The 13544-nt window shown below is 38.3% G+C and overlaps 1 protein-coding gene across 1 annotated transcript in view; it reads left to right on the forward strand.

Moving 5' to 3' along the window:
• gpr158a (G protein-coupled receptor 158a) overlaps positions 1-13544 on the forward strand; it is a 146103-nt gene that overhangs the window by 24860 nt on the left and 107699 nt on the right. The window contains exon 2 of the mRNA XM_052113439.1: positions 884-989. Within this exon, the coding sequence (XP_051969399.1) occupies positions 884-989 (106 nt within the window). The remainder of the gene's footprint in view (positions 1-883; positions 990-13544) is intronic.

The following is a 13544-nucleotide window of genomic DNA, read 5'->3' on the forward strand; positions in this document are numbered from 1 at the left end:
AGCAGCTCGAAAATGTCAGATAGAGAATATGCGGCATTCAGTCTTGTTATGCCTTTCTCATTTTGCATATGTCAGGATGCTCTTGTGCCATAATTAAGATCTTAATTAGAGCACAGCAGAGTCTTCAAAAAAGTATAAAGCCAGTTTAAACATTTACACTCTATTTAATTTTTATGAAGCCTTTGATTCCAGCAGATCTTCCTCTGTCTGACTGGCCATTGTTCTTACTGGAAGTAAGTTTACCCTGCAATGGCCACCCCCTGAAGTGAGAAACACAGAAGTGTGAAAAGGGCCAATACATTGACAATCAGTGAATCAAGATTATCAGTGAATAATGACTTACACTTCTATATGTTACTCACATAAATCGATCGTATATCTTCAGAATACTTGTAATATCGCCAATCTGATCTCATAAAAATGATGTGACTGTTTCAAAATTTGATATTACAAGGTTACTTACAAGCATTGACGCAGTTCCAAGGTGAAATGAACTCTGTGTGTCTAAAAGCAAGTAAAATGTTCTCCCAAAAACAAGGTTAATGCTATATTGAGTTTTCGATCAGAAAAACGTATGTCCCTATCCTAAACCTTGAACCTAAACCTAACCGATAACATCATAAAAGCAAATGTGAGATGAAAAACACAATTGCTGAAGCAACCACGTTGTTTTGTGGTGCTTCTATGATATTTTCTGCTCATGCATCGACTCACATGCTCTCGGTCCAAGTGCAACGCTCTATCAGTTGAGCTACTGTGCATATATATTTAGCACAAATATTTGACCTTTGTTAGAAGTGATTAGCTTGCCTTTCAGATTCTTTTCTTGTCAAGCGATTAATCTCCTCCATTTTCTCTCTTTCAATCTCTGTCTAATATATAGGGGTGTTGTTCGTGCAGATGTCAGTCTGCAGGATGTGGATATTGATCAGTGCTCTGCAGATGGCTGGTTTGCAGGAACGCACAGGTGCAACCTCACTACTATGGAGGTGAGTTAATCTTCAAGCTCTCGCTTACGGTGGCCTGATTCTTCAACAAATGCCATTTTATTTGCTTCTTTGAAACATCCAGATAACAGTTCACACATTAGTGAGATGTTAATTCATGTTTACAGTGTGAACCCGTGAGATGTTGACATGAAAGGAATAATTCACAAAAACTTTGGTAAAACTTTACATAATTGTTCCCTTTTGATAAGGGTTTATAAATGGGTCAATTAATGAATAGTTAGTCATTTGCAAATGCATTATAAATCATTTATATGCCATTTTAACAATATAAAAGACTTTCATGCAATACTTAGTGAGCATTATAACTTACAGTACTTGTTATAACTGCTTCATAAATACACTTATATACAGTATATTAATCAAAAAGATAAAATACACTAATTCCTTTTTGGCAAAAATGGACTTTTATAGTGAGATTAAAAGGGATTATGTCATTATGATATGTGTTTATATTCATCACTGTAATGTCTTGACTCACTTACATTTATTTACATTTACATTTATGCATTTGGCAGACGCTTTTATCCAAAGCGACTTACAGTGCACTTATTACAGGGACAATCCCCCCAGAAACAACCTGGAGTTAAGTGCCTTGCTCAAGGACACAATGGTGGTGGCCGTGGGGTTAGAACCTGTGACCTTCTGATTAACAGCCCTGTGACTGTGGGGGCCATTTTAGTACAGTGAACTCATTGTCATGTTCAAGAAACCAATTTGAAATGATTCGAGCTTTGTGACATGGTGCATTATCCTGCTGGAAGTAGCCATCAGAGGATGGGTACATGGTGGCCATAAAGGGATGGACATGGTCAGAAACAATGCTCAGGTAGGCCGTGGCATTTAAACGATTCCCAATTGGCACTAAGGGGCCTAAAGTGTGCCAAGAAAACATCCCCCACACCATTACACCACCACCACCAGCCTGCACAGTGGTAACAAGGCATGATGGATCCATGTTCTCATTCTGTTTACGCCAAATTCTGACTCTACCATCTGAATGTCTCAACAGAAATCGAGACTCATCAGACCAGGCAACATTTTTCCAGTCTTCAACTGTCCAATTTTGGTGAGCTCTTGCAAATTGTAGCCTCTTTTTCCTATTTGTAGTGGAGATGAGTGGTACCCGGTGGGGTCTTCTGCTGTTGTAGCCCATCCGCCTCAAGGTTGTGCGTGTTGTGGCTTCACAAATGCTTTGCTGCATACCTCGGTTGTAGCGAGTGGTTATTTCAGGCAAAGTTGCTCTTCTATCAGCTTGAATCAGTCGGCCCATTCTCCTCTGACCTCTAGCACCAACAAGGCATTTTCAGCCCACAGGACTGCCGCATACTGGATGTTTTTCCTTTTCACACCATTCTTTGTAAACCCTAGAAATGGTTGTGCGTGAAAATCCCAGTAACTGAGCAGATTGTGAAATACTCAGACCGGCCCGTCTGGCACCAACAACCATGCCACACTCAAAATTGCTTAAATCACCTTTCTTTCCCATTCTGACATTCAGTTTGGAGTTCAGGAGATTGTCTTGACCAGGACCACACCCCTAAATGCATTGAAGCAACTGCCATGTGATTGGTTGATTAGATAATTGCATTAATGAGAAATTGAACAGGTGTTCCTAATAATCCTATAGGTGAGTGCATATATCAGAATCTGAACCAGAATGAGCTTTATTGCCAAGTGTTCTCACGTACACAAGGAACATATGTGCATGATAGGAGTATGTACAGTTATTGAATTAAATATGAGTGAATGTACATATGTACATGACATATTTATACATTATTGCACTATGGGAGTCCTGAAGGCAGTTGAATTATTCATGTGGTCAATGTTGCTTGTGTTATAATGCATTATACTCTAAGATATAACTATGAATAGGTAATTATTATAATGTATTTTAATTGTTGTTACAATAATTTAATTATTTGTACTATAACATAGTATAAGGTGTATTATGAGGCATTACTAATACATAATAATGCCTTTATAATTCATTATGAATTGATGAAAGTGGTACCGGCAATTCCTTAATAGATAGTGTCCACTTAACAATAAGGTACATTTTCATTGGTTACTAATGTCGAAAATGTGATATTAAGCATTTATAACGTGATGTAAAATAGCTCACTATTTGGCAGTTATTGCATGAAATTCACCTTTTTTATTCATGTTGTTATAACCGCATATCACTGATTTATAATGCATTTATAAATGACTTATTAGTCATTAATTAATTAACAAACCCCTTCTTAAACTATGAACAAAGGAAACATTAATGTAAAGTGTTATCAAAAATGTACTCAACCTCATGTGATTCCTATAATGAACCGGTACTACAGATGTCAAGCTCCAAAAGAAAAAAAAGACACTTTGAAGAATCATAAACTAGTCTATACGAAGTGTGCACTATATTCCATATCTTCTGAAGCCATACCATATAAAACTTGAGTCAATATTTATTGAAAATCTTCATTCTTGTACACACTCAAACCTGGAAGCTCAAAAAAATGTCACTCCAGAATTGGCATGAATTACAAGCATGAAATATGAAGGAACCAATGATGCTTGACATCATTGGTGTTGAACCTAGTGTGACATGACATGAGGGTGTACATGATGACAGAATTCTAGTTTTTGTAGGATGAACTGTTCTTTTAATATCTCCAGTTTGCTGTAGAACACAAAATCTGCACTCATGAAGACCTCCAAAAAAATACATCTAAAGACATCATCATCACACAGTAGCGTGCCAGCTCGTATTTTGGTTTTGGCTCTTGATTCATAGCGTGTATTCGTCTGCTGTTGCTTTGAATAATATATATATATTTCATATTTTTGAACCACTGATTTAAAGTGACTGATTTTGTCTATCTGATGCTGTTCATCTGATGCTTGGAGGACTGCAATGATTAAGAGAATAGATTTTTAAGGCCTGGCTCTTCCATAATGAATGTGATGTAATAGATTGCTCAGTGTGCACTGAATAATTGAGAACACTCTTTGTGTGGCAGGCCTTCTGATGGACACTGCACAGTATGTGTGTGTGTTCAGGGTTGGGAGGGTTACTTTTGAAATGTATTCCACTACAGATTACAGAATACATGCTGTAAAATGTCATTTTTAACGTATTCCATTTGATTACTCAAGGTCAGTAACATATTCTAAATAATTTGGATTACTTCTTGAGCACTGGGAGATTTTTTCATTTGTTTTGCTTATAAAAACTCTGCCAGTACAGTAAGACAAAAAACACATGTTAAAAATACATTCTTTGAAAAACTGATCTTGTTTTAAAGAGTTATAGATATTTTTACAGGAAAACAATAAAAAATATTATTATCAAGAATATGATTTTTGCCCTAATATCAAAGATCTTACTAGAAAAAAAAATAAAATTATGATCCAACGTGAATTTTATTGATAAAAAATATGATGGTGTCTGGTAACATGTGCATGTAAAATGGCTAGAAATAGCATTTTAGCTTAGCGTAAAGCTGACAATTTACACAAGGTTTATTTCTATTTCTTCTGCTCCATACTTACTTCAAACTTACTTCTCTGTCTGCTCGTATGAATGTGACACATCATAAGAAAGTGTTTCACCGCTGTTCAAATGCACTTTGGATCACATCATTTATATGTATAAATGTTTCCATCTGAAAGAACTAAATATTAAATGAAACAAATGACAATAAAATGCAAAGTAATCTCTTCAGTAATCTAAATACTTTTTGAATGTAACTGTACTCTGTATTTTTACTCTATTAAATTATAACTGTAGTGGAATAAAGTTACTTATATTTTGTATTTTAAATATGTAATCCAGTTACATGTATTCCATTACTCCCCAACCCCGTGTGCGTGAGACACAATCGAGCTAGTCTCGTGTTGCTAGACCTTTGACTAAACGGGATAAAGTCTGCATTGTGCACATAGCGACACTGCATCTCCCCTTTATTATGCAATTGAATGGTGACCTCTATCATAACAGTTTCTATGTACCATACATAGCACAGGTCTAGTGATGTGATCCCATCATAGTGATTCTTGCTATAAATAGTGCTCAAAACTGCATGGCATTCAGGATTTTATGTGGTATTGCGATATAGCTTCTTTGTACCAGAGGGCCCCTCATATGCAAAAAAAGAAAAGAAGAAGAAGCTGTAATTCACTCTCATTATCTCGGCTGACTGATGGTGAAGCTGCAGCCCACATGTTAATAAACATAAAATAAACATCCTGTTTTTGCCAAACGGTTGAAGAATGCAGGATATACCAGAGGTTTCCAACAGCAGCTTACTAAGAATATCATTAGCAAAGTCTTGTACTTTCAGAATATGCAATCTGGTATATTAACTGGTGGTTTGGTTTTGGTTTGATTGAAGCATCAATGTTACTCTTGCTCATAAATACAGTTAGGGATTTAAACACGGTAAGGGATTTGAGCGTTAAAAATGTAATGGATATCTATTCTTTTGAGGACCGGAGAGACTTTGCAAAGGATTTTTTTATTAAGTTTTTTTAAGAAATTGTGAAATTACATAGAAAAATTAAAAAACATGAAGATTTTTTTTAAAGGTATGACTTAGCAAATATAAATTATAGTTTTTTTTTAAGTGTTTGGACTTACGATTTTGTCCACCAGAAAACTAAACAAAATTCTATTGACTTGCATTGAAAGAAGGACCCAAGCCATATCTAAAGTCTAAAATGTCAGAGGCTTCTTTTCCATCATCGGGCCAAACAGTTCTGAGTACGGTGAGTAACAGTTTCAGTAGCATTAACACTTGAGTGTGTCCATTTAGCAGATATGGGCCACTTCTGTTAAAATTAATGGGAGAAATTTGAATGCCCATCGGTCAACACATGTAGAAAGGAAGTCCCGCCTTAAAGGTAAAAGATCCAATCACCTTTTAGATACAGACATCGCTTGTCAATCAATTTGAAAACATGCATGGACATTAGCTATACAAGCTTGGAAAATGTTGTTCTTTTAGCATATTCAGAGATCAAGAATCAATTTATGATACCAGTGTTGTCGGATTTGACTGCTGATTTGAAATATGTTCTTGGATCGTAATCTTGACCAAGCATTTTGGAGATTTCGGTCTTTCCACATTCAAGTAGATAGGAGCTGCACTGGCATAACAGAGAAATGGCTTCTCGGGAGTGTTCTTAAACATAGCCACCAGTGGACTGACTTGCTAGAAAGACTGTGGGGATTGGTGTCTCATGAGAAACAGAGAAGAAGGGTAGAAATAGAAGGGTGAATGGTGTGTTTACACAGACTTTTTAATGTCTGAGGCATTGACGCTGTTAATGCTAAAGATTGTGTTGGTGATGTGTCAAAAGATGAGTTCACATCAGTCCCTGTGCAGCGTGACTGGCACACACTGACGGCAGTGGTTTGCTGCTTAAACTGAGAACATGAATTCAGTGTGTCTGATCACTTGACTGGCACACGCTTCCACACCGCCGGCCTTGTGTGCTGCCAAACAACATCCACACGGCAAATCCTGGCTGCCTTTAATCTGTTTGCCTTTAAACCCTTTTAAAGCAGTTCGATTGTCTGCTGTTTGAGATTACGGTGGCCTCACACCTGTAACACATTGTAATGTTCTTGTGCTCTCCTCAAATGTCCTGGTGACACTAGAAGATGTCTGTGGATAAACATGTTTGTTTGGTGTATGCTTCAGTTCATTTAACTAAGCTTCAGTTAGCTTCATGTCTCCCTCTTTGCCTCATTTCACTGACTGCGCGGCTTTCTGACTGTAATGCTGAATGACGGTGTGCTGCTTTGCCTTGCGAGCACTCGGTCATTCATCTTCATACAGGAGATAGAGAGTTCATCAGCTCGACAGCAGCAGCAGCTGCTCCAGCCGTATTAATATAGGTGTCAACAGACCAGCGGGTAATTGACTAATGCACTTTCAATCTGATCCCTGCTGTCTGAATGACCACCCAAAACACACAGCTGTTTTCTGCAGCCTGATCTCATGAAAATGACGTGACTGTGGCGACATTTTTGCTAAATTATATTACGTTGCTCATTGCACATATCATGGCATTTCTAAGGTGAAATGTCCACTGTGTGCAGCAATTTAAAATCAATTTAAACGTTTTCCCAAACAGATCAACTTTTTAAGGTTAATGTTCTATAGCGTTTTAAGTAAACAAAACCTACCTCCCTTCCCTAAACCTTAAATCTAAACCAAACCAATAGTGTCATAAAACAAATGTTAGATCAAAAACGCAATCACTGATGCAACTACGTAATTTTGTGGTGCTTCTATGACACTTTCGGCTCGCGTGCTCTTCTGGACTCATATCCTGGTCTTTTGCATCTCAAGAGTAAAGCTGTATCAGTTGAGCTTTGGTGCAAGTAGATCACTTTTGAACAAGCTTGAAAGTTTAGTTGATTATGTCATGGATCGTTAAAATGTATCACTGTTCAAGTCATGTGCTATGGTAAAAGTGTTTTGATGTTGTAAGATAGCATTTTGTGAGGAACAGGGCAAAAAAGTAAGTGTTTATTAACTGATAATCTGCTATTTAACTCATTATTTGTGTTAAAGTGATTAGAAGTCATTGTTGTTTTTGCGTCTCTAGTTTTTATTACACCAGGAAACTGCCACGATACATATAACAAGCCATGTAAAAGTTGTTGAGTTTGTATTTAAAAATGTGAAGAATTAATGGCTCTGGGGTCAGTCTGCAAATGGCAAAGCATATATTATGTCATACAGTTTATCTGAAATCAATGGTTTATTAAGATTAATGAAGTTCTGGCTCATGAATGACCCCTTATAAAAGACATTAAACTAAACAGCAGATAAATGAACTATTCAGCACTTTTATTGATTGATTTATTATTTTGTTCTTTTTAAACTATAAAATTACATACAATAATTCAGTACATAATCCCTGTAAAGAACCAGTGAGGTCCACCAACTCATCATCGACCACAGATTTGTCTGTTTTAGCCTTGTCCCAGACCCACATTTTTAAACTATGTAAATCAATTATAAAAATACACATCATTACATGTTTAAAACTATTATAATTTAAAGTAAGAGTGAAATAACCAGAAATTATTATCTGTCAATGTGTTTTCACTGTCCCACAGTTGTGGCATCATTTTCACCACACCAAACAATTTTGCCCCAATACATACTTTGTACATTATATACTGTGGGGGGAGTACTGTAGTGCATCTCCTCCTCATGGACTGCACCAGATTTGCCAGTTCTTGCATTGAGTTCTTCCACCAAAGCACTTGCAGGTTGCCGGACATTTCTGGGGGGAATGGCCCTAGCCCTCACCCTCTGATCCAACAGGTAAATCATGCACAGAACGAGCAGTATGGCTGGTGGCACGAGTCTTGCAGGAAGGTACCACATGAGGAACGAGGATGTCTTCCCTGTAACGCACAGCATTGAGATTGCCTGCAATGACAACAAGCTCAGTCCGATGATGCTGTGACACACCGCCCCAGACCATGACAGACATCCAAAATGATCCCACTCCAGAGTACAGGCCTTGGTGTAATGCTCAATCCTTTGATGATTAACGCAAGTCTGACCATCACCCATGGTGAGACAAAACTGCATCTCATCAGTGAAGAGCACTTTTTGCCAGTCCTGTCTGGTCCAACAAAGGTGGCTGTAACGCTGTTCAATGGAAAGGAGGAGGCGAGAACCGCCTTGGCAATATAAATCATATTTTAATGATAAACTTATACAAAAGACTCAAACACACACATGACGGTCAGCTGATCTCTCTCTCTCATTGCACCACCTTCAGCAGTCGGCCTTTATCCCTCTCGGAGGCTTAATTAGCCTGATAAGGGACCAGGTGTGTATAATCATGACCCAGCCCTGCCCTCTGCCCTGTCACAGTGGGTTTGTGCCCATAGGTGACATTGTTGTCGGTGATGTCTGGTAGTTACAAGCCCTCAGTCCAGCCTCTCTCAGCCTATTGCAGACAGTCTGAGCACTGATGAAGGGATTGTGCGTTCTTGGTGGAACTCGGGCAGTTGTTGTTGCCATCCTTTACCTGTTCCGCAGGTGTGATATTCGGATGTACTGATCCTGTGCAGGTGTTGTTACACGTGGTCTGCCACTATGTCCTATGTCCTATGCTGAGGACGTCTTCCTGTACCACTGCTTGAAGAAAGTACTTTCCAGAAACTGGCAGTAGGTTTGGGAGTTGAGTTTCAGGCCATCTTCAACTCAAAAAGCTCCAACTACCTCATCCTTAATGATATCAGCCCATACCAGTACCCCTCCTCCACCTTGTTGGTGCCTTACTCGAAGTAGTGGTGCTCTGTGTCCATTAGTGATCCAGCCACGGGCTGATCCATCTGGTCCATTTAAGAGTCATTCTCATTTCATATATATATATTTTAAAGTGTACTTGTTAACCTAGTCGACAAAAGTGTCAATGAAGGGCATGCTTGTATGTGTATTTTTGATATGTAAAATGTTAGCAATTAAATTGCCCTATCAATACAAAGGAGCTGGCCGTTTATTTCAAAAACATTATCAATGTCATTTCCATCAGCGTCATTTGAATACTATTAAACGCAATTAAGAATTTAAAATGTGCTGGACACTGTGCTGGAAATGTAGAGAGAAAAAAAAAACATGACATAAATCTCTTTTGACGCATGAACATACAATGTGGGCTCTTGTTAGTAGACACATTAAAGAAGTCATATTTTATAATAAATAAGTCTATAAATAAACAAGTAAGAGTGTGAATAATTTTTCAATGAGACACTACTTTCTAGAAGTCCACAGTGCTAAAAGTTGAAGATAAACCCTTGTAAACAGTATTTGTATTCTGTGGAATATTTTGCAGTAAATTTAAAATATATAGTATTTTTTACATTGTCAATGACTTCTAGGCAATAGGTTTGTTTTGTAATATCATTACTGATACACTTATTGCCCAAGGCAGCACTGTAGATGTGCCCTATTAAGTAAATCAATCACTTAAAAGGTCAGACTTGTGCTCTTTCTTGATATCAATTCTTGTGTTGTTAATTCAGAAAGTACAGGGCTGTTCAATGGAAACTGGGGCTTTATTACACTACCAGTCCAGTTCAGCTTAACAAAAGATCAAGGAAGCAAGGTCATGAGAGTAGAGATTGAGAAGGAACCCTTTTGAGATACAAGGATAGTAATGATCTCACCTCAGGTCACATCATATGTGCAGGAGAAGAGAAATAAAAACATGAACTGCGTTCAGAGGTACACACAGCGTACACTTAAGTCATTACAACACTGCATACTGTGTGCTCTACGAATGAATTCATAAATTTTAGCAGTACCAGTAAGTTACAGTAATACCTTGAGTATTAATAGCAGCAGTGAGCAGACTCAGCGGTCTGTAAACTGTACAAGCAATAACCTTCATACACAAGAATAACACACTATAATAATCTATCTCTGCCCAGATATAAACCTCTTACATGAGTCGCATGAGGACATGGGTAGATGTGTGTTCGTCAATCGTTTCACTCCAGCTCGGTTCCTCGAAGCTCGGGTGATGACGGGAGGCCGTTTCCTCACTCTGTTTGGCTGGCGGTACAACAGCTGATTCTCGATGGGTTGGTGGAGATACCAGAGAAGTCGACTCGGTGGAAGAAGGAAGAGAAATCTTCTTTCTTCACTTCTGCAGGCAAAAGGGTGAGACGCGGATTGCTCAGCAGTCTCCTTCGGATCTGTTAACATGTTCAGGTACGAACGTTACTTCCTTGGGCAGCGAGGCTATACCTGGGAGCAGCAAGGCTAGCAACTAGATGCAGCGAATACTGTCGCTGGAAGTAAAGCTTAGGAGGAAGCTCTGGGGTTTTATACTCTCGATGACATCATGGTTGAGGGACGTGTTCTGTTGTGCATTTCATCCAATAGGAGTTGAGAGTTCGATCCTTTAGAATTTCACAACAAGGTGTAAACTGAGCTTGATGGGATCTGTAGTCTGTTTGGACTCTTTTTGTGTGATTTTGGTGCATTTTTTGTGTTATCATGCTTTTGAGTGTTCCTGCAGTGTGTAGGCCTGCCTTTGTCTCCCATCTGTACACATGAGGTCCAGCATATCACAATAGAGCTGTTCAGATTAAATACTGGTGTAAATTACTTCATTTTGGGAATTTTTACACATAAGTGAAAATGATTTCCTTGCACACCCTCTCAATTAGATTCCAAGGCAATTTTATGTAGACATTCAATGTACAAAATACTTATTTCACTGGTCATAATCTCTAATAATCTTATCCAATAAATAATTAAATAAATACAAATACTGAGCTAAAAAGGAAATCTAAGTTGCGCTCCAGCTTTTTACTCAACTTTTTCTTACAACAGCCAAGAAAATACATTTCACTATAAAATGTAATTGACAACTTTGGTCATCCGGCCTTGTGAAGAGACGTCTCATCAGTCACTACAACACAGAAATCAATGTTTTGTTTATATGAGGTGTGCCCTAGAGACATAGTCAGAGCACTGATTAAATTATGAATAGGGTTGTGGTTAATCCTAACCGTCTATTTTGACTAGACCCATGCAGTAAATTATGTATAGTTTTTCTGCACTTTTTACACTTCTATTGTTCAGAAAACAACACAAGTTGAATTTAAGCAGCTGAGTTCTGCATTTCATCCACTAATTCTGTCTGTATGATATGAATGATTATGAGTAGGCCTATAGTTGTATATAGACACTAGGAATGTTGAAATAACAAATATATAGTTTATTGATTTGCACGTTATTTTATCAATATATTTTTGAAGCATCAATATATTTAAATCAGCCTTTATTTAAATGAGAATCATAATTTGCATGCTTTCCAACTCACTCAATAGGCCTTCTCTTTAATATTGTGGCGTAATAGCGTTGGGAGACCACAAGAGGATGATATAACATTAACTAAAGCCGGTCACGGTCAGGAAAGTAACCGGTATCACACACTAAGAGAACGAGCTTATGTGGCGCAACAGATGGCAGTCCAAAGTTAAGAAGGTTTTTGTACTTCAAGAATGAACAACATGGCATTAATGAGTTTGCAGGTTATGGTTTGAAACTGGTGAAACTGCACAAACTGAAAGAATGGCGATGGCTATTATGCCATTTCTCTGTATGTAGCCTTGAATAGGTCTTTCATTCAAGCTGTCAAATCACAAAACAACATACTTTTTACAGAAAATACATTGTGTAGGCTCTATGAAAGATACATAGAAACAACATATCATCCAGTGATGGCTGTAAAGCTGTGAGTAAATCATTTTTGCACTTTGATAATGATTTGGGTTGAATTTAAAAGGATAGTTTACCCAAAAATGAAAATTCTCTTATCATTTACTCACCCTCAGGCCATCCTAGATGTATATGACTTTCTTTCTTCAGCAGAACACATTTGAAGAAAAATAGAAAAATATCTCAGCTCAGTAGGTCTTTATAATGGAAGTGGATGGTAACACGATCTTTGATGCTCCAAAAAGCACAGACAATCAGCATTAACGTCACCCATACGACTCCAGTGGTTAAATGAATGTCTTATAAAGCGATGCTATTGCGTTTGGTGCGAAAAAGATCAATATTTAAATACTTTTTTCTGCAGCCCTGAACTCTTTTCTCCCTCACCAAGATACTGTCATTAGAGTGCCCATGTATGAAATCTCAGCCAGATAAACAATGTTTGAGGCCTGTTGTTTTGCAAGAGAAACCCAGGACAAAAAGAAAGCCGATAATAGTGTGATAAAAAGACTGACAGTCTGTGCTTAAAGAGGTAACTATAATATGGTGGATTAATGGTACACTGATGAGCCAAAATATTGTGACCAATCACAAGTGAAGCGAATAATGTTGATCATCTAAACAAGGCCACATTTCAAGGTCTGGGTAGATTAGATGGTAAGCGAACAATCAGATCTCTTAATCAACATGTTGAATGCAGGAGAAATGGGGAGGAGGAAAGGCCTGAGCGACTTTGACAAGTGCCAAATTGTTATGGCCAGACGACTGGGTCAGAGCATCTCTAAAATGGCAAGGCTCGTCGATGCGTGAGGGCAACAAAGGTTATCCCGTCTGGTCCAAACTGGCAGAAGGTCTACTGTGGCACAAGTCTAAGAAAATTTTAATGATGGTTACGGGAGGAATGTCGCAACACAGTGCACCCCTCACTGCTGCGTATGGGGCTGCGTAATCGCAGACCGGTAAGAGTGCCCATGATGACCCCTGTCCACCGTCGAAGCGCCTACAACGGGCACTCGAGCATCTGAGCTGGACCTTGGAGCAGTGGAAGAAGGTCGGCTGCTACACCCTTGTTGTTAAAGTGTTTACTGTGACTTGTAAGGCAATACGTTTCAATTTTTCATTAAATAACCAACTACATTTACAAGCTTGTTTAGCGCAATCAGATTGCATTGTAACTCAACTGATAGAGCGTTGCTTGTGATGCAAAGACCAGGGTACGAGTCGACACGTGAGCCAAAATTTTCATTTTTCATCTCACATTTGCTTTTCCTGACAC

The sequence above is a fragment of the Xyrauchen texanus genome, chromosome 41 (assembly GCF_025860055.1).
Source record: "Xyrauchen texanus isolate HMW12.3.18 chromosome 41, RBS_HiC_50CHRs, whole genome shotgun sequence".
NCBI classification, from domain to species: domain Eukaryota; kingdom Metazoa; phylum Chordata; class Actinopteri; order Cypriniformes; family Catostomidae; genus Xyrauchen; species Xyrauchen texanus.